Raw genomic sequence first — 20,804 nt, 5'->3', positions numbered from 1 at the left:
ACCAGGAAAATTGAACTAAAATCTGTAGTTACTGTTAATCCAGTGCATGTTGGTTTTATAGTTGTTTTCCACATTGTCCTATCCTCATTTGGGTATTTTCAATTCTTTCTCCCATTCTGTCTTGATTATGTTAACACAGTATTTTATTTTATTATTTAATAATGATCAACAAGACCATAGGATAAGAAGGGTCCAGTTCCACATAATTCCCACCATCAGAGTTCTGTGTCCCATTCCCTCCATTGGAAGCTTTCCAGTTCTTTATCCTTCTGGGGTCATTATGAGGTGCAGAAGGTGGAAGGTCTGGCTTCTGTAATTGCTTCTCTGCTGAACAAGAGTGTTGGCAGGTTGATCCATACTCCCAGCCTGCCTCTCTCCCTAGTGGGCTAGGGCCCTGGGGATGTGGGGGTTCCAGGACTCACTGGTGAGATCCTCTGCCCCGGGAAGTCAGGTTGGTGTCATGCTAGCACTTGCAACTTGGTGGCTGAAAAGCATTAAGATAGAAAGCATAAAAAAAAAATTAAATCATCAGGAATTTAAAAGTAAGAATAGAGCAGATGAGATTTGAGATCTCCATTTTGGAAAAGACTAATAGGCCTATTTTAGGTATTTTCCAAGGGGCCCATGACTTTACTAGTTTTTGTCTGAGCCCAACAGCTAACGTGCAGGTAGGCTAAAGGTATTGTCTGGGGAGATGGTGTCAGAGTTGGAAACAGTTTATTTAAAAAAAAATTGCTTTTACAAGATTTCACTAGGATAACATATATGTGGACTTAACATACATAGAATACTTTCTCTATATATTTGATGAGTCCACAGGGATGCCATTTTTTCCAGTCAGAGAAAACTTGCCTCTTAGAATACAGGGAAGGCAGCAGCTTCAAATTTGCCTCTTGGGGGCCGGGCTGTGACATACTGGGTTAAACACACATAGTACAAAGGTCAAAGACCCACACAAATATCTCAGTTCGAGCCCCTAGCTCCTCATCTGCAGGAGGGGGTCACTTCACAAGCAGTGAAGCAGGTGTGCAAGTATCTCTCCTTCACCCTATCTTCCCCACCCCTCTCAATTTCTCTCTGTCTTATCCTGTTTTTTTTTTTTTTTAAAATGGCTGCCAGGAACATTGGATTTGCACTGGGAGCGACGAGTCCCAGAGATAACCCTGAAGAAAGAAAAAAAATACCTCTGTGGGAGTTGGCGGTAGCACAGCAGGTTATGTGCATATGGCAAAGCAAGGACCGGCATAAGGATCCCGGTTCCAGCCCCCGGCTCCCCACCTGCAGGAGAGTCACTTCACAGGCAGTGAAGCAGGTCTGCAGGTGTCTGTCTCTCCCCCTCTGTGTCTTCCTGTCCTCTCTCCTTTCTCTCTGTCCTATCTGACAACAATGACAACAATAAAATACCAAGGACAACAAAGGGAATAAATAAATAAATATTTAAAAAATTGCCTCTATAATACTTTGGGTTTTTAGTATAAAGGAATTAGGTTTTTTTTTTTTTAATATTATGGTTTGCTAAAATTTAAAGGTCTGATTTTTTGTACCCTTTAGTCATGGTTTAAATAAAAGTATTGGGAGTCCGCAGTAGTGCAGCGGGGTAAGCGCACATGGCAGCAAAGCGCAAGGACAGGCACAAGGATCCTGGTTTGAGCCCGGCTCCCCACCTGCAGGGTAATCACTTCACAAGCAGTGAAGCAGGTCTGCAGGTGTCTGTCTCTCCCCCTCTCTGTCTTCCCCTCCTCTCCATTTCTCTCTGTCCTATCCAACAACAATGACATCAATAACAACAATGATAACTACAACAATAAAATAACAAGGGCAACAAAAGGGAATAAATAAATAAAATAATTAATAATAATAATAAAATTGGAGCTACGTATTTACATATTCATAAAGGTCGTACTAACTGAAACTTGGTACAATTTCTGCACTCACTTTCAAGATGAAAGAGGTGCCAGGTATCAAACGCAGGGTCTTATACATGAGAAGAGTGTTCTCCCACTAAGATGGATCAACAATTAACAAAGAAATTCCGCACTGGAAGACACCATGAGAGGAGTAGGGAGATAACACCATGCATAGCACAACAGAATTTTTGTCTTTCTTTCTCTCTTTCTTTCTTTCTTTCTTTCTTTCTTTCTTTCTTTCTTTCTCTCTCCCTTTCTTTTTTTTAAATTTCTTTATTGGGGAATTGATGGTTTACAGTTGACAGTAAACTATAATAGCTTGTACAAGTGTAACATTTCCCAATTTCCCAAGAAACAATTTAACCTCTACTAGGTCTTCCTCTGCTATCATGTTCTAGGACCTGAACTTTCTCTCACCTCTCTCTCTCTCTTCCTTTCTCTACTTCCTTCTCTTTCTTTCTTTCTTTCTTTCTTTCTTTCTTTCTTTCTTTCTTTCCTTCCTTTCTCCCTTCCTCTCCATTTCTTTCTTTCATCCTCTCTTCCTTTCTTTCTTCCTTTTATCTCTCTCCCTTTCTTTTTTTAAAATTTACTTATTGGGAAATTAATGGTTTACACTTGACAGTAAAATACAATAATTTGTACCTATGTGACATTTTCCAATTTTCCACATAGCAATTCAACCCCTACTTGGTCCTCCTCTGTCATCATGTTCCAGGACCTGAACCCTCTTTTCTCTCTCTCTCTCCCTCTCTCTTTTTCTTTCTTTCCTTCTTTCTCTCTGCCTCCCTTCCTTTCCTTCTCTTCCTCTTTCTTTCCTTCCTTCTCTCTCTCCCTTCCTTTTTTTCCTTTCCTTCCCTCCTCCTCTTTCTTTTTCTCTTTCTTAACCTAGTCAGAAAAAAAAGAAAGTGAGAGACCATAGCACCAATACTCCCCTCAGTGTGGCAAGGACCCAACTTGAACCTGGGTCACATCCATAACAAACTATCCAAGGGAGTCATTTTGTCAGACCCTGACACGCAGACACGCACACACACACACACACACACACACACACCCTCTCTCTCTCTCCTCTCTCTCATTCTCTCTTTACCCTTGCCTTCCTCCCTCCACCCTTTCTTTATTTCCTTCTCCCTCTCCCTTTCTCTTTCTCTCTTCTCCCTGAGATATAGAAGGAGAGAGAGAGAGAGAGAGAGAGAGAGAGACAGAGAGACCAGTTACAGAAGCTGCTTTAGGTGCAGTGGGGGCCAAGCTGAAAAGTGAAACACTCACATGGCAGAGCAGCACATGGCTCAAGTGAGCTAATTTGTGGGTGCAACAACAGACTTTCATGCCTGCCACACCTGAGGTTCCAGGTTCAGTCTCCAAGGTCACCAAAAAGCCAGATTTGAGCAGTGCTTTGCTTTATCATTTTTATTATCTCTACTTATTTATTTATTTGGATAGAGACAGCCAGAAATCAAGAAGGAAGAGGGTGGATGATAGGGACAGACAAAGAGACATCTCCACTGCTGCTTCACTTCACCATTCACAAAGCCTCTCCCTGCAGGTGGGAACAGAGGGCTCGAACCCATGTCCTTGCACCACCACCCAGTCTCAGAGCAGTGCTTTGCTTTACAGAGAGAGATATACCATGAAAGAACCTGTGAAATAGACAAGTTTTTTATACTAATTATGGATTTTCTTATTTTAATTTAATTTTACTTTTCCTTTTTTTAATCAGAGACTTGCTCAGCTCTGGCTTATAGTGGTGAAAAGGGGATTAAACCAGGAACTTTGAAGGTTTAGGCATGAGAGTTTCTTTGTATAACCATTATGCTATTTCCCCTGCCCCAAATTACAGATTTTTAATTTTTGAAATGAACACTGTAAACTGCAAAGCTCCCGTTATATTTTTTGCTTTTCTGTTTAAAAAGTTATAGTTATTAGGAAAGCTACCAGGGGAGGGGATGGGATACGGAGGTCTGGTGGTGGGAATTGTGTGATGTTGTACCCCTTTTATCCTATGGTTTTGTCAATGTTTCCTTTTTATAAATAAAAAAATTTAACACACACACACAAAAATTACAGTTATTACTCATTTGATAGAAACAGCCAGATATTGAAAGGAAAGAGGGAGTTAGAAAGTAAGAAAGACAGAGAGATACCAGTAGCCCTGCTTCACCACTGGAAAAGCTTTCCCCCTGCAAGTAGGGACCTGGGATTTGAACCTTGGTCCTTGTACGTTCTAACATGTGTGCTTAACCAGGTTCACCACCACCTGGCCCCTTCCTTTCTTTATTTAATTATTTATTTTCTCTATTTTATTTGACAGGAAACTGAGAAGGGAGGGGGAGATAAAAAAAAAAAAAGGAGACGGAGCCATGTGGTGGCTCACCTAGACGAGCGCACATGTTACCATATGCAAAGACCTGGGTTCGAGCCCCTGGTCCCCATCTTCAGGAGGAAAGCTTTGCAAGTGGTGAAATAGTACTGCAGGTGTTTCTCTGTTTCTCTTTCCCTCTCTCTCTCTCCCTTCCCTCTTAATTTCTGACTGTCTCCATGCAATAAATAAAAATAACTTTTAAAAATGAAAAAGGAGGGAGGGACAGACATAGAGACACCGGCATACCTGCTTCACCACTAATGAAGCTTACAGATGGGGACCAGGGGCTTGAACCTAGATCCTTGCACATCATAATGTGTGTGTTCAACCAGACTCACCATTGTACCTCTCCCTCCCTCCCCCCAACCTGTTAAGTATTTCATGTCCCTTTTTGGGGAAATTTTGTCACATTATTTCCATCCTTTCTGGTAGTCACCTCTGTACATGGAGCCAGGGAATGACACACAGATTTCAGAATTTCTTCTCATGGGATTTTCAGAAGATCCGGAACTGCAACTTCTCATATTTGTATTTTTCCTCTTCATGTACCTGGTCACTGTACTGGGAAACCTGATTCTCATCTTGGCTGTCATCTTAGACTCCCACCTTCACACCCCCATGTACTTCTTCCTCTCCAATCTGTCCTTAGTGGACATCTGCTTCACCTCCACCACCGTCCCCAAGATGCTGGTGAACATTCAGATGCAGAGAAAGGCCATCACCTATGATGGCTGCCTCGCTCAGATATACTTTTTCCTCCTTTTTGCTGGATTAGACAACTTCCTCCTGGCTGTGATGGCGTATGACCGCTTTGTGGCCATCTGTCAGCCCCTGCACTACACGGTCATCATGAGACCTTCACTCTGTGTATTGCTGGTTCTGGGCTCCTGGATCCTGAGTGCCGTGAATTCTCTCTTGCAAAGCTTAATGGTGTCATGGCTTGCCTTCTGTACAGAGCTAGAAATCCCTCACTTTTTCTGTGAGATCAAGCAGGTGGTCCAGTTGGCTTGTTCGGACACTTTCCTCAATGACCTGGTGATGCATTGTGCTTCTGGGGTATTGGGTGGCATTTCCCTGACTGGTATTCTGTACTCGTATTCTAAGATTGCGTCTTCCATATGTGGCATCTCATCCACTAAGGGCAAATATAAAACCTTTTCCACCTGTGCCTCTCACCTCTCGGTTGTCTCCTTATTCTATTGCACAATCCTAGGGGTTTATCTTAGCTCTGCCACTGCTGCCCATGGATCACACTCAAGTGCAATAGCTTCAGTGATGTACACCGTGGTCACCCCTATGCTGAACCCCTTCATCTACAGCTTGAGGAATAAAGACATAAAGGGGGCTCTGAAAAGATTCACTAGAGTAGCCACTATATAAAGCCAGTTGCCAATGCCCCTGTCCACTGGAGAAGCAATTACAGAAGCCATAAATCCTACCTTCTGCACCTTCAAAGCAACCTTGATCCATACTTTCAGTAGGGGAGATGATAGGATGAAGATAAAAGAACTCTGAACTCTACCAGCTCCCAGAGAGAGAGAAGGAAAAGAAGAGAGACATACGGAGGTAGTTCTGTTGTCACAAGTGGCTTGGAGGGGAAGAGAGGGTTGGATCAGGATGAAAAAAAAGGGGAAATTGTGAACAAATGTGAACATATTGTTGTAGAGATGGTGTTTGGCTCATGTCTACAACCTTAAGGGAACTGCGGTGGCTTGCAGTGGGGAGACTGAAGATTCAGAACCCTGGTGGTGGGAATGGAGTGGATTTATACTCCTGTTGACATGTAATTTTGTAAATCAATGTTAAATCACTAATAATTTTTTTTTAAAAATAAGAAAGCAGGAAAAAAAGCCAGTTGCTGTGAGATTAAGAAGAATTTGTGAACAGAGACATCTATTCAAAGAGACCTTCGCACACCTGTATTCATAGCAGCACAAATTGTCATAGTCTAAACTTGGAAGCAACTCAGGTGCCCAATGACAGATGAGTGGCTGAGAAGGTTGTGGTACCAATTAGGCCAACAGACATAGAAGAAACTGCTCTAAGTCATTAATAGTCAAAGAAATGCAAATAAAGACAACCATCAAATACCACTTTACACCTGTGAGAATGTCATCTATCACAAAAGGTAGCAGCAACAAATGATGGAGAGGTTGTGAGGACAAAGGAACACTCCTGTACTGCTGGTGGGAATATTAATTGGTCCAAACCATGTGGAGAGCAGTCTGGAGAGCATTCAGAAGGCTAGAAGTGGAAATATCTTCTGACCTTGCAATTCCTCTTCTGGGGTTATATCCTAAGAAACCAAACACACCCATCCAAAAGTATTTGTGTACACCAATGTTCATAGCAGCACAATTTATATATAATAGTCAAAACTTGGAAGCCATCCAGGTGTCCAACAACAGATGAGAGGCTGAAGGACCAGGAGGTGGCTCACTTGGTTAAGCAGACACATTACAGTTTGCAAAGACCTGGGTTCAAGCCCCTGGTCCCCACCTCTAGGGAGAAAACTTCATGAGTGGCAAAGCAGTGCTGCAGGTGTCTCTATGTCTCTTTCCTTTTCTCTATCTCCCCCTTCCTCCCAAATTCTCTGTCTCTATTCAATAATAAATAAATAAAAATATATTTTAAAAAACACATGAGTGGTTGAGTAAATTGTCATCTTTATACACAATGGAATACTGCTCAGCTATTTAAAAATGGTGAATTTGGGGGGTGGAGCCAAGATGACGACTTGAAAGCAGCTGCTGGCATGAGCTCTGACAACAGTTGCTAGAAAGCGTTAGGATCCTGGCCTTCAGCGGGACAAAGAAGGAGGCATTCTAAGCGTGACACCAAGGAGCCACCAGGTTCCGGATGTCAGCATGATGCCGACCAGAGTTCCCTGGACTGACGACCCCACCAATGTGTCCTGGAGCTCCGCTTCCCCAGAGACCCACCCTACTAGGGAAAGAGAGAGGCAGACTGGGAGTATGGATACACCCACAAACAGATAGATCCATGTTCAAATACACATAAAGTGTGGTTCCCCCATCAGTAATAGGGGGGAAAAACAACATTTAATGTTAACCTTGGGAAACACATTTCCTGACTTCTTGACTATTTATCTTATTTATTTTAAAAAGGAGAAAACAACAAAACCGTAGTATATGAGGGGCACAACTCCACACAATTCCCACTGCTCGATCTCTGCATATCCCATCCCCTCCCCTGAGAGCTTTCTTATTCTTTATCCCTCTGGGAGTATTTTTTAAAAGATGTTCATTTATTAATTTGAAATTTACTTACTTATTCATTTTTACTGGATAAGACAGAGATAAATTGAGGGGGGAGGGGAAGATAGAGAGCGGGAGAGAAAGATAGACACCTGCAGACCTGCTTCATTCACCACTTGTGAAGTGTCCTCATTGCAGGTGGAGAGTGGAGGCTTGAACCTGGATCATTGTGTGGATTCATGCGCAGTTAGATACCAACTTGTTCTGCTTTATATCTTGCTACTTTTCAGCCACCAAGTAGCAGATGCTACCCTGATTCCATCCTGACTTCCCTGGACAGACGACCTCACCAGCATGACCTGAAAACTCAGTTCACAGAGCCCTGCCCCAACAGGGAAAGATAGAAACAGGCTGGGAGTATGGATCCACTTGGCAACACCCATGTCCACTGGAGAAGCAATTACAGAAGCTAAACCTCTCACCTTCTGCACCCCCCCAAAAATGATACATCACCAGTAAAGGAAAAATGATGGGGGAAGATGACCAGAGGGCTCTGAGAAAAGAGGAAAAAGAGAGGGATTTTTAAAAAATAATTTATTTATTTATTGGGGAATTAATGTTTTACATTCAACTGTAAATATAATAGTTTGTACATGCATAACACTCCCCAGATTCCCATTTAACAATACAACCCCCACTATGTCATTCATCATCTTTCATGGACCTGTATTCTCCCCACCCACCCACCCACCCCAGAGTCTTTTACTTGGGTGTAATACTCCAATTTCATTTCAGGTTCGACTTGTGTTTTCTTTTCTAATTTTGTTTTTCAACTTTGGCCTGAGAGTGAGATCATCCCATATTCATCCTTCTGTTTCTGACTTATTTCACTCAACATGATTTTTTCAAGGTCCATCCAAGATCGGCTGAAAACGGTGAAGTCACCATTTTTTACAGCTGAGTAGTATTACATTGTGTATATATACCACAACTTGCTCAGCCACTCATCTGTTGTCAGACACCTGGGTTGCTTCCAGGTTTTGGCTATGACAAATTGTGCTGTCAAGAACATATGTGTACACAGATCTTTTTGGATGGATGTGTTGGGTTCCTTAGGATATATCCCCAGGAGGGGAATTGCAGGGTAGGTCCATTTCTAGCCTTCTGAGAGTTCTCCAGACTGTTCTCCACAGAGGTTGGACCAACTGACATTCCCACCAGCAGTGCAGGAGGGTTCCTTTGACCCCACACCGAGAGGGATATTTTTATGTAGTAATAAGTGTAGTGTGACTTGGAGAGGAAGAGAAGATGGTACCACAGAGAAAAAAAGGTACAAATGGATACAATATATAGAAATATACAGATAGTTGTAGAAGTAATAGTTAACACATATCTAAAACCTTAAGATAATTACTGAAAAGAGAGTTAACATACAAAGCCAAACAAATTGTTGAACAATTCTGGACCTAAAGGCTGGAATAGTGCAGATGAAGTGTTGGGGGGGTACTCACTGTAGACTATTGTGTACTTCTGCTTTCAGGTGTATATTTTGCCATAGTTTATGGATACATGTGAACATATGCTCTCTCTCACAGAACCTGTTCTATATCTAGGTTTTGGGACTTTGTTAGGAAGTGAACCACCTGGAATGGAATTAGAGAATACTATGATAGGAAAGGTCTTACCTGAGTAATGAAGCTGAAGGGTTGTCATTCCACACCTGAAGTCTCTGGACACAGTCTAAAGTGAAGCATGCTGAGGTGGCACTTGTTGCGTTGATTAGGTTGGGATCAGCAGATGCAATATTGTTTGATATGAATTGAGAGAAACATGCAGGAAAGTGAGCCTCACCCTAAGGTTCCAGGACTGGGGGAAATATAGGCTCTATTGTGGAAATGTGAGATTCCTGCTGTCTTAGGGTTCAAGAAGACAATGGATAGTTATTGTTATCATCACATTATTTGGTAATTGGGTTAACTTTGAAAAGTCCCTTGGTTAGGGTTTGCTGTATAATACCCAGCATCACGTATATAGCAGTGCCACCAGTTGCTTCTGTTCTCCCTGGTCTAGGCTTTTGAAACAGTCAGCATATCAAAGACTCAGCCTATGTATTAAAAAGATTCAGAAATACAATCAATTTTCCCCTCTCATATTAATTAAATAGTGATTTATATTACTAAAATTAATAGGAGTGTACATAAACACTGTTCCCACCACCAAAAGACTTTATCCCATCCCACCCCTCCACCAACCCGGGAAGCCGGATGTCCACCCTCACCCTCACCCCAAGGTTTTTACTTTGGTGCCCAACTCCAGATTTAGTCAAATCCTGCTTTGAATTTCCCTTTCTGTTCTTTCTCAACTTCTGTTGATGAGTGGGATCATCCCATACTCATCTTTATCTTTCTGACTTAGTTCACTTAACATAATTCCTTCTAGCTCCATCCAATATGGGTCAGAGAAGGTGGGTTCATTGTTCTTAATAGCTGCATAGTATTCCATTGTGTATATAGACCACAGCTTTCTCAGCCACTCATCTGTTGTTGGGAACCTGGGTTGCTTCTAGGTTTTAGCTATTATGAATTGTGCTGCTATGAACATATTTGTACACATATCTTTTTGGTGGGGCATTATGGAATCCTTGGGGTATATCCCCAGGAGAGGAATTACTGGGTCCTATGGAAGGTCCATGTCTAGCCTTGTGAGAGTTTTCCAGACTGTTCTCCACAGAGACTGGACCAATTTACATTCCCACCAGCAGTGCAGAAGGGCTGCTCTGTCCCCACAGCCTCTCCAGCATTTGTTGCTGCTGTCCTTTTTGATGTATGCCATTCTCACAGGGGTGAGGTGATATCTCAATGTTGTCTTTATTTGCATTTCTCTGACAATCAGTAACCCGGAGCAATTTTTCATATGTTTGTTAGCCTTTTGGATCTCATCTGAAGTGAATGTTCTACAATTTGTTCGGCTTTCTATGTTAACTCTATTTTCAGCCACCAGGTTCCAGATACCAGCAGGATGCCGACCAGACTTCCCTGGACAGACAAACCCACCAATGTGTCCTAGAGTTCCGCTTCCCCAGAGTCCTTCTCCACTAGGGAAAGAGGCAGGCTGGGAGTATGGATCAACCTGTCAACACCGATGTTCACCAGGGAAGCAATTACAGAAGCCAGACCTTCCACCTTCTGCAACCCACAATGACCTTGGGTCCATACATCAGAGGGATAAAGAATAGGAAAGCTATCAAGGGAGTGGATGGGAAATGGGGATCTGGTGATGGGATTTTTGTGGAGTTGTATCCCCTCTTATCCTATGGCTTTTTTAATGACTACTTTTTTAAATAAATTAATTAATTTAAAAAAGAAAAGGCAAAAAAAAAAAAAAAAGAGAGAGAGAGATAATTGCTGTAGCTTCCAATGGAGGAAATGAGGATCTAAAACTCTGGTGTGGAGTTGTATCCTTATTATCTTGTAATTTTGTAAATTAATATTAAATCACTAAAAAAATTAAACGAACAAAAATGAGGAGGAGAAGAAGAAGGAGGAAGAGAGAAGAAGAAGGAGGAGGATAAAAGAAAGAGGAGGAGAAAAGGTGGAGGAGGAGAAAGAGATGATTGTTATTGGCCACAGTAATTCATGGAAGGCTAATGCAACCACCAGCATCTTCTGAGTGTGAAGAGGAGAGCATAAGATATAAAATCAGATTAGAAGATGCTATATTGGGAGGTCAGCCTGTGGCATACTGGGTTGATAACACATATTAGTAAGAGCAAAGAACCAGGTTCAAGCCCCCAGTCCCCACTTACAGGAGGGAAGTTTCCAAGTAGTGAAGCAGAGCTGCAGATGTCTCTCCCTCTCTATCTCTGCCTCCCCTCTCCATTTCTCTCTGTCCTGTCAAACAGAAGAAGGAAAAAGGAAAAATGGGCATCAGGAGCTGTGGATTCATCATGCAGGCACTGAGCCCCAGCAATAACCCTAGTGGCAATGAAAAAATTAAAAATTAAAAAAAAGATGCTGGTAGCTTCACAGGTGGTGAAGCAGGTCTGCAGGTGTCTCTCTGTCTCTCTTCCTCTCCATCTCCCCCTTCTCTCTCAATTTCTCTCTGTCTCTATCCAATAACAAATAAATAAATAAATAAATAAATAAATAAATAAAGTTTAAAAAAGTTAAAAAAAAGATGCTGGGCCGGTTGGTGGCACCCCTAGTTGAGTGCACATATTACAGTGCACAAGGACCCGGGTTCAAGCCCCTGGTCCCAACATGCAGGGGGAAAACTTCACAAGTGGTGAAGCAGGGCTGCAGGTGTCTCTCTGTCTCTCTCCCTCCTTGTCTCCCTCCTCCTCTAAATCTCTGTCTGTCTCTATCCAGTAAAAAATAAAAAATAAATGAAGATAATTTTTTAAAACAAAAGATGCTTTGCTATAATGCAATCTTTGAAGATGGAGAAAGGGCCATGAGTCAAGGTGTGTTTACTGTCGCGAGAACCTGGACTAGAAAGATCATCTCCCAGAGCTTCCAGAAGTGATCTAATTCTGTAGCTTGTACTAGAGCTCACTGATATCTCAGTTAAGGAGGATTCTTGCCTCCTTAACTGTAGCAGGTTGTTACAGTAGCAATAAGAATTCTAGGGGCATGGTAGTGACATACTCGGTTAAGGGCACACCCCAGTTCCAGCCCTTGATCCCTACCTGCAGGGAGAAGGCTTCATGAACAGTGAAGCAGGTCTGCAGGTGTCTGTCTTTCTCTCTCCCTCGCTGTCTCCCCTTCCCTCTCAATTTCTCTCTGTCCTGTCAAATAAAAATAAAGTAGACAGGGGGAAAATAATAATGGAACAAATGGATCAACTTTAAAAAGAATATTATAGAGACATTTGTCCAAATTGTAGGAGAGAAAACTGAATCTTAACCTCTTTTTTTTTTTTATCTTAGCTTCTTAAGTGATTCAATTAATATCCCTTTAGAATATTTTGTATGGCTAGCCTATCCTACATAGAAGAAAAACAAGCTTAATTTAGTTTGTACATTTGCCCCATTAGCATGCACAAAGAAATCCCTATTTGGTCAACGTAAATAAGATTCTATCTGGGGGTGGTCTGGGAGGTGATGCAATGGATAAAGCACTGGATTCTCAAGCATGAGGTCCTGAGTTCATTCCCCGGCAGCACAGGTACCAGAGTTATAACTGGTTCTCTCTCTCCTCTTATCTTTCTCATTAATAAATAAATAAAAAGAAATAGTTTGAAGAATATTTCTATTTGGGACTTTAGAACTTTGGTAGAAGAAAGTTGACTTCTTCTAGCTGTAGCTCCCAATGGAGGAAGTGGGGGTAAATAGCAAAATGGACTCTCATTCCTGGGGCTCCAAAGTACCATGTTCAATACCCTGCACCACCATAAGCAAGAGCTGAGCAGTGCTCTGGTAATCAATTAACGAATTAATTAAGGATACTGGGGGCCAGGTGGTGGTGCACACTGATAGGCACACATAGTATGAAGCACAAGGACCCACTCAAGGATCCGGGTTTAAGCTCCCAGCTCCCTACCTGCAGAGGGGATGTTTCACAAGTGGTGAAGCAGGTCTTCAGGTATCTATCTTTCTCTCTCCATCTCCATCTTCCTCTCCTCCCTCAATTTCTCTCTGTCCTATCAAATAAAATGGAAAATAAATGGAGCAGTGGATTCATAGTACTAGCTAATATGCAGGTGGGTTAAAAGTATTGTCCGGGAAGATGGTGTCACAGTTGAGAATAGGCCTAGAAGGGGTCTGTGGGTGGTGCACTGGGTTAAGTGCACATAATAGAAGGTAAGGACCCCAGAAAGGATCCCAATTCGAGCCCTTGGGTCCACCAGGTGAAGCAGGTGATAACCCTAGAGGCAAAAATATAAAGAGAGAGAGAGACAGACAGACAGACAGAGAGGCACCTACAGCACTTCTTTATCACTCACAAAGCTTTCCCCCTGCAGATGGGGACTGCGGGCTCAAACCCAGGTCCTTGCACATTGTAACATGTGGATTCAACCAGATACCTCACCACCCAGCCCCAAAATGAAAATATTTGTATGATCCTGCAAGACTATTCTTGGGCATTTATCCAAATGACAAAAAACAGTAATTCAAGGGGATGTATGTACGCCCCCTCTTTTTTTTTTTTTTTTCCATAACTGCATTATTCACAGTAGCCAAGATATGGAATCAACTTAAATGCCCACTGACAGATGGCTGGATAGAGATGCTGTAGGAGGGTGGGTTGGAGTAGATAATTTAGCATTTATGCTGAGACTCTCATGCCTGAGGCTACAAAAGTCCCAGGTTCAATCCCCTGCACCCCCATAAACCAGAGCCTCATAATTTTCAAAGAAGAGGAGACAGAGGAGGAGTAGGAGGTGAAGGAGGAGGGAGGAGGAGGAGAAATAGGAGGGAGGAGGATGAGAGTGAGATCTGGGAGTGTGATGCCTCCAGTTCTGTTCTTTCTTCTCAGGATTGTTTTGGAAATTCTAGGTCTTTTCTGGTTCTAGATAAATATTTGTAGCTTTTGTTAGATTCTAAAATAAAAAAATGTGGTTGGGAACCTGATGTGGATTTCATTAAACTGGTATATGGCTCTGCGTAGTTTATTCATTTTGGTGATGCTAATTCTTCCAACCCAAGAACATGGTATATCTTTCAACTTCTTTGTGTCTTTTTCAATTCCCATGACTAGTGACTCATAATTCTCCATATACAAGACTTTGACACCTTACTGATGATTTCCAAAAGCTTCTTGCTGGATTGTTTTGGTTTTCCTATGTATACTACCATTTCATCTGCAAATAGAGAGAGTTTGACTTCTTCTCTTCCAATCCATATCCCTTTAATTCCTTTCTTCATTCTGATTACTATGGTAAGAACTTCCAACACTGTGTTGAATAGTAATGGTGACAGTGGGCAACACAATCTAGTACTTGATCTTAGGGGAATTGTTTCCAATTTTTCACCGTTAAGTATGATGTTGACTGTAGGTTTGCTATATTTGGAATTCACTATAGAATAATTTTCTATCTATTCCCATTTTTGTAGCATTTAATCATAAAGGAATGTTGGATTTTGTCAAAGGCTTCCTCTGCATCTATTGATATGACCATTTGGTTTTTGTTTTTGCATTCATTGATATGGCAGATCACATTGATTGATTTATGTATATTGAACCAACCTTGCATTTTCTGGACTTCTTGAAACTTTGTCTTTTAGTTGTCTAGATTAGAGAAGTTTCATCTATTCTGTTCTGTAGGATGCTTCTCCTCCTCCCTATCTTCCTCTGGTAAGCTATTAATGTCTATATTATTTCTTTTGATGTCCCCTATCATCCCATATGTCTCTGTTGTTGTTTTCACTATCTCCTAAGCTCTTTTTTGAGATCTACTTCTTTTTTAGTTGTCTCTAATTTGTCCTCAATCTTGCTAATTCTGTTTTCAGTCTCATCTATTCTATTCTCTCTCTCCCCTCAGCCGTTTTCTGTAGTTCATCTATTTTTGTTACCCTGTTCTGCTACTGTTTTAACTTGTTCAGCTAGTTGTGTTCTTAGCTCATCTATTTCAGCTTTCAGCTCTCTAATAACCTTGTGATAATTAGTATCTTCTTTCAGAGTCTCACTTGTTGTTTCTGCATTTCAATGACAATTCTTTCAAACTTGTTACATACTCCTACGATCATTTCCTTAACTAGCATTTGGAAATTGACCTCATTATTCTATGCTTCAGCCTTTTTGGGGGGATATTAGCTGGACCTTTGTCCTGGTTCATTTCTCCAATATTTCTTCTTGGTTTAACCATTCTATAGAGTATGTTATGAGGTGCCTGTCTCATTATTTTTCAAATTACTGATCACTTTTGCCTGGACTGACCTGTTTCTAAGTAAGGTACTTAAATAGTAAATGGTTGTGGAAATTGACAGTTGTTTCAATATTATTTTTAATCCCTGAGTTGGAACATAGTAATTTAAAGCCTCTTTTGTTCTTTTTCTTCCCTGTAGGCTATGGGACCCTGAGGGCTTTTAAACTATAAGTAGGCTTCTTAACTTACTCCCTCACTCCAGACCAAGACTAAAGCAGGGTGGGGGAGAGAGAATACAGTGGTTATGCAAAGAGATTTCCACACCCCAAGCATCCAAAGCTCAGGGCTCAATTCAGCTTCTCTGCCAAGCCAGGCAGTACTGCTGGGCCCTGTGAGTTTCTAAACAAGTCCTGTTTATAGTCTGTAGGTTCTGAGGCAACTATTCACTATGTTCTCATGATGAGAACAATGTGGAAAGGCTCCCACTATACAGCCCCATTGCTACACTCCTAGGGTGTAGATATTCTCCTGAGTTTCCTGGTCAGTTCTCTTCCCCCCCCCCCCCCCCCCCCATGTCAGCACAGGGCCAGCTCCCTGCTGCTGCTCCAGTCTCTGAGGAGAGTAGCAATGGAGACTCTTAGTTGCATTTGGTGAGTCTTAGGAGAGTCCCTTCCTCCCCTCAGCAGGCTTTTTGTTGGTAAAACTGAATGTAGGTGGTGGCTCAGCTGGTAAGCTGCCAGACTGTTACCAGCCATTCAGGAGTAGAAACAGGCTTTATCCCCAGGAAACTCTCCTTAGGCTCTTCTCTGATCATGAGACACATGTGTTTGCACTCACCGGTGATTTAGTAGTTTCCCAAAGTCTTTCTGTCCCTGTCTTGTTGCAGTCCCAAGTGCTCTCCTTTGGTATTCCTCAGAAGTTAATATTTGCTTTTATTTTATATTTCTTTATTGGGGGATTAATGTTTTACAGTCAACATTCCCTTATGATCAAAACACTACAAACAATAGGAATAGATGAAAATTCTTCAAGATAGTGGAGTCCATATACAGGAAACCTAGAGTCAACATCATACTCAATGTGAAAAAACTGGACACATTCCCATTCAGATTAAGTACTAGACAGGGCTACCCACTTAGTAACATAGTGTTAGAAGTTCTTGCTATAGCAATCAGACAGGAGCAAGTAATTAAAGGGATATAGAAATTTTTAAAAAGTGATAAAACAGGAAGCTTCTTTTTTACTTGATCCATGTTCATATTTAAAAATGGCATCCCTGGGGGTCGGGCAGTTGTGCAGCGGGTTAAGTGCATATGGTGCAAAGCACAAAGACCTGCATAAGGATCCCAGTTTCAACCCCCGGCTCCCTACTGGCAGGGGAGTCTCTTCATAGGTGGTGAAGTAAGTCTGCAGGTGTCTATCTTTCTCTTCCCCTCTCTATCTTCCCCTCCTTTCTCCATTTCAACGACATCAACAACAACAACAACAACAACAATAATAACCACAACAATAAAACAATAAGGGCAACAAAAGGGAAAATAAATAATTAAAAAAATGGCATCCCTTATTTATTGAGGACAGAGACCAAAACACAACTCAGCATGTCCATCATAACATTTATAACTCAGGATCTTCCACATGGGAATCTTGTATTCTGACACTTAGCCTCCTTCTAGGGCTCAAAATGATTTTCTCTGGAAATTTTCTACTACCCACAGGATCAGGGTCAGTTGACCTCAACATGCAATAGATTTAAACACTCCCCCCAATGTTGAGCTGGAATCCTACGTTATTCCAGGTAATTAGAAAAAGGAAAAGACGCCATTTGCCACAAAGCACAAGGACCTGCGTAAGGATCCAGGTTTAAGTCTCCGGCTCCCAACCTGCAGGATAGTCACTTCACAGGCAGTGAAGCAGATCCACAGGTGTCTTTCTCTCCCCCTCTCTGTCTTCCCCTCCTCTCTCTATTTCTCTCTGTCCTAACAATGATGACAATAATAGTAACTACAACTATAAAAAGAAACAAGGACAACAAAAGGGAATAAAGAAATATTTTTTAAAAATAAAATAATAATAAAAAAAAACTAAAGAGGCCATTTTCCAGAGCAGATTAATATGACATCAAATGATAGAGACCTTGGGGTTGGTGATGCTGTGAAGACAGTCCTCTCACCTCACTCGTGTGGGGATATAGATGACTTCCACCTCTGAGATAGAAGAGATAACCTAGTGTCAGGATGTCAACCCTGTTGGAAAGAGAAGAGTCTTTCCCTATCAGTTCCTGATTTGAATTAACATAGGCAGAAGACCATGAAAAGAATCACAACAGGAGGACCAACTTTTCACGATAAATGAATTTTATTTAAAATAAACCCTTTTATACTAGAAGAGCCCAAGTATCTCTCCACCTTCAGCCCATACAAAGAGAATCAAAACAGCAAGCTCATATAGAGAAGTCTATGTGTCCTAAGTATCTTATTTGTACACATCTCAATGATTACATGTAAATATCTCAACATTTTTACTTCAACTTTAAAGCATAGATTCAATCCTGGAAGAGTGTATTATAACACAGTGACCAAAAAGTTATCTCTAGAGAAGGCACTGATGGAACCTTTTCTGGGAGTCTTCACGGATTTAAAAAGTGGAACCTTAAAAGTCTAAAGAGAGTCCCGCAGCTGTACTCATTTCTTTCTTGGCACATGATGCATTCATTGATAGGTGGCTATCGTTTGTGAGCTCTTTCAAGCTTTCCTCTTGTGTAAACCTCTTTCTGCACTTGGTTCACAGATGTTGTTTTCTACTGTGCCATTTCTTGTGTCTGTAGAGATCACTTGAATAGGTGTATTTCTTTGTGCACCCCTCCACGTCACAGATAAATGGCTTCTCCCCTGCAAACAAGAGAAAATGACTATGAATGGGTCAAGGAGTTATAACTGTGGACAAGGAATAGAGTTGGCCCACAAAGAGTAGGTGCTGGAGAGCCAAAGAGACTCTCTGCGGGTCTTTTCGGGGCCTAGAAAGAATATGAATTGGAAAGACAAGAAAACTGAAGTTCCAAGGACAAGATTGTTGTCAGTAGAGAATACTGTAGGTGTAATAAGAAATGTGTGTTAGGAGTGTATGGCTGTTAGAACTAAGGGGAGGTTCATGAAGTAACAGTCCCAGCAGAAGACAGATTGTTGAGAATTCTACGAACAAAATGATTTCAACTTCTTCCCATCACCGCATACAATGAACACACAAAAGGCTGTCAGTTTCTAGAGCACGTAAATAGACAGTGTGTTCTTGGACCATTGTATCCATTTTTGCAAATCTGCAAACCTCTTGGGATCTAACTTAGATAGAGGTGGCAATACTCTCAATTTGTTGCTAAGGGACAAAGTATTAGTGCTATAAAAATCCCTTTCCCAGGAGTTGGGCTGTAGCACAGAGAGTTAAGCTCAGGTGGCACAAAGCACAAGGACCGGCAAAAGGATCCTGGTTTGAGCCCCGGCTCCCCACCTGCAGGGGAGTCCCTTCACAGGTGGTGAAGCAGGTCAGCAGGTGTCTGTCTCCCCTCCCCCCCCCGTCTTCCCCCATCTCTCTCCATTTCTTTCTGTCCTATTCCAACAACTATAGCAACAATAGTAATAACTACAACAATAAAACAACAAGGGCAACAAAAGGGAATAAATAAATATTAAAAAAAAAATCCTGTCCCTTACTCACCAGTGTGCGTGTTCATATGTTCTTTCAGTTGGGATGTATTGAAGTAGGATTTACCACAGTTTTCATATGTGCAGAGGAAAGGCCTTGGCCTGTCTTGACTTTTAAAAAAATTATGTCTCTTAGTTTTGAGGTTCTGCTTTTCTGGAGCTTCTTCTTGTATCAAAGAGGGACTGGCAACATTCTGTGATGGCGATGGTGATGACTGGCATGGTCTCCCAGAGCTTTCACAGCAGTTGTGGTCCTCCGTGAAGGCATTCTTCAAACTGTCATTCGGGGTCATCGTCTCCTTCTCAGAGATGGTCTGGGAAGCAATGAAGGTCTGTTCATCATCTCCTGTGACAGATGCAATCTGGCCTTCATGAGGGTTCTGGGAGTCACTTTCAAAGTTTACCTGACTCTCAGAGAGAGTGTGTTTCCCAGTTGAGTTCATCTGGTTCCGGTTTACAGCCTGCTCACCAGTGGCACATGCTGTTTTAGTTTTCCCAAGGCTTATGGTTTGGAGCATGTTGGTGACCTGTGTCATCTGGGATGATGCTATAGGGTTCATCTGACCAGTAGAGTTCTTCAGTTCCCTGTATATAATCTCCTGTATGTCATCAAGGAGTGTATCAATGTCATCCTTCTGCGCCTGGATTAATCCATGTTTGCTATCCTTACCACAAACAGGAAACGGCGTACAGAACTGGGGCACCGGGGCACTGGGGGTCAGGAGGTACTTCTTAATTTCTTCAATACAAGTGGCCTGGGAGTCTGAGACGTTCTCGCTGTTTTTAGATGTAGCTTGCTATGAAAGAAATATAGATAGGAAAGAAGGAAAGAAAGGATGGAGAAAAAAGGTAAAGAGAGGAAAAGGGAAAAGAGAAAGAAAAAAATAACTTTATCGACTCACTCTGGATCCTTCAAATTAAACTCCTCACTGCTGTCCTAAGTTACAAAATTGTGACCACAGGTTTTAATGGACAGCATTCAAAGCAAGTACTTCCACCAGCCACTAATTACCAATTTATATATTTATTGATTTATGTGTCTGTTTTATTTTTGCTTTGCCAGGCCTCGGTGCCTGCGCTATAAGTTCACCCTCTAGTTGGCTGTTTTTTTTTTTTTCTTTCTTCATTTATTTGATAGTACAGAGAGAAATTATGCTGGAGAGTGGGTGGTGGTTCACCTAGTTGAGAACACGTTACAGTGCACAGGGACCCGAGTTCTCGCCACCTCTCTCTCTCTCTCTCCCCCTCTACCACCCCCTTCCCCACTCAGTTTCTGGCTGTCTCTATCAAATAAATAATGATAATAAAGGTTAATAAAGACGTGAGGGGGATTGGAGTCTGGCTGTAGTTCGTGTGCGGGTTAAGCACACGTGGAGTAAAGCTCAAAGACTGGTTAGGATCCTGGTTTGAGCCTCAGCTCCCCACTTGCAGGGGAGTCATTTCACAGGTGGTGAAACAGGTCCATAGATGTCTCTCTGTCTCTCTTCCTCTCTGCCTCCCCCTTCTCTCTCAATTTCTCTCTGTCCCTATCCAATAACACAACAACAAAGACATGAGGGGTGTGGTCTGGGAGGTGGCACAGTGACTAGGGCCACAGGCATGAGGTACTGAGTTCAATCCCTAGCACAGCATGTACCAGAGTGATATCTGGTTCTTTATCTCTCTCTCCTATCTTTCTCATTAATAAGTAAATGAAATCTTAAAAAATAAAAGGGCAGAGGTAGATAGCATAATGGCTATGCAAAAAGATGCTCATGCCGGAGGCTCCAAAGTCTCAGGTTTAATCCCCTGTACCACATAAGCCAGAGCTGAG

General features: G+C 41.9%; 1 protein-coding gene across 1 annotated transcript; it reads left to right on the top strand.

The window, feature by feature from the left end:
* Positions 1 to 2,359: 2,359 nt before the first annotated feature.
* Positions 2,360 to 5,649, top strand: LOC103116129 (olfactory receptor 7A10-like). Its single transcript, XM_007525993.2, has 2 exons — positions 2,360 to 2,379; positions 4,701 to 5,649. The coding sequence occupies exon 2, from the start codon at positions 4,714 to 4,716 to the stop codon at positions 5,647 to 5,649; it is 936 nt and encodes a 311-aa protein (XP_007526055.1). The 5' UTR covers positions 2,360 to 2,379; positions 4,701 to 4,713.
* Positions 5,650 to 20,804: the final 15,155 nt, after the last annotated feature.

Source organism: Erinaceus europaeus, chromosome 23 (genome assembly GCF_950295315.1).
Source record: "Erinaceus europaeus chromosome 23, mEriEur2.1, whole genome shotgun sequence".
Taxonomy (NCBI): domain Eukaryota; kingdom Metazoa; phylum Chordata; class Mammalia; order Eulipotyphla; family Erinaceidae; genus Erinaceus; species Erinaceus europaeus.
Note: the sequence above shows the minus strand (reverse complement) of the source record. Positions and strands in the feature narration are given on the sequence as shown.

Bases quoted from the DNA above. Each gene is read 5' to 3' on its own strand.
- LOC103116129 (XM_007525993.2), top strand. From the start codon at position 4,714: ATGGAGCCAGGGAATGACACACAGATTTCAGAATTTCTTCTCATGGGA.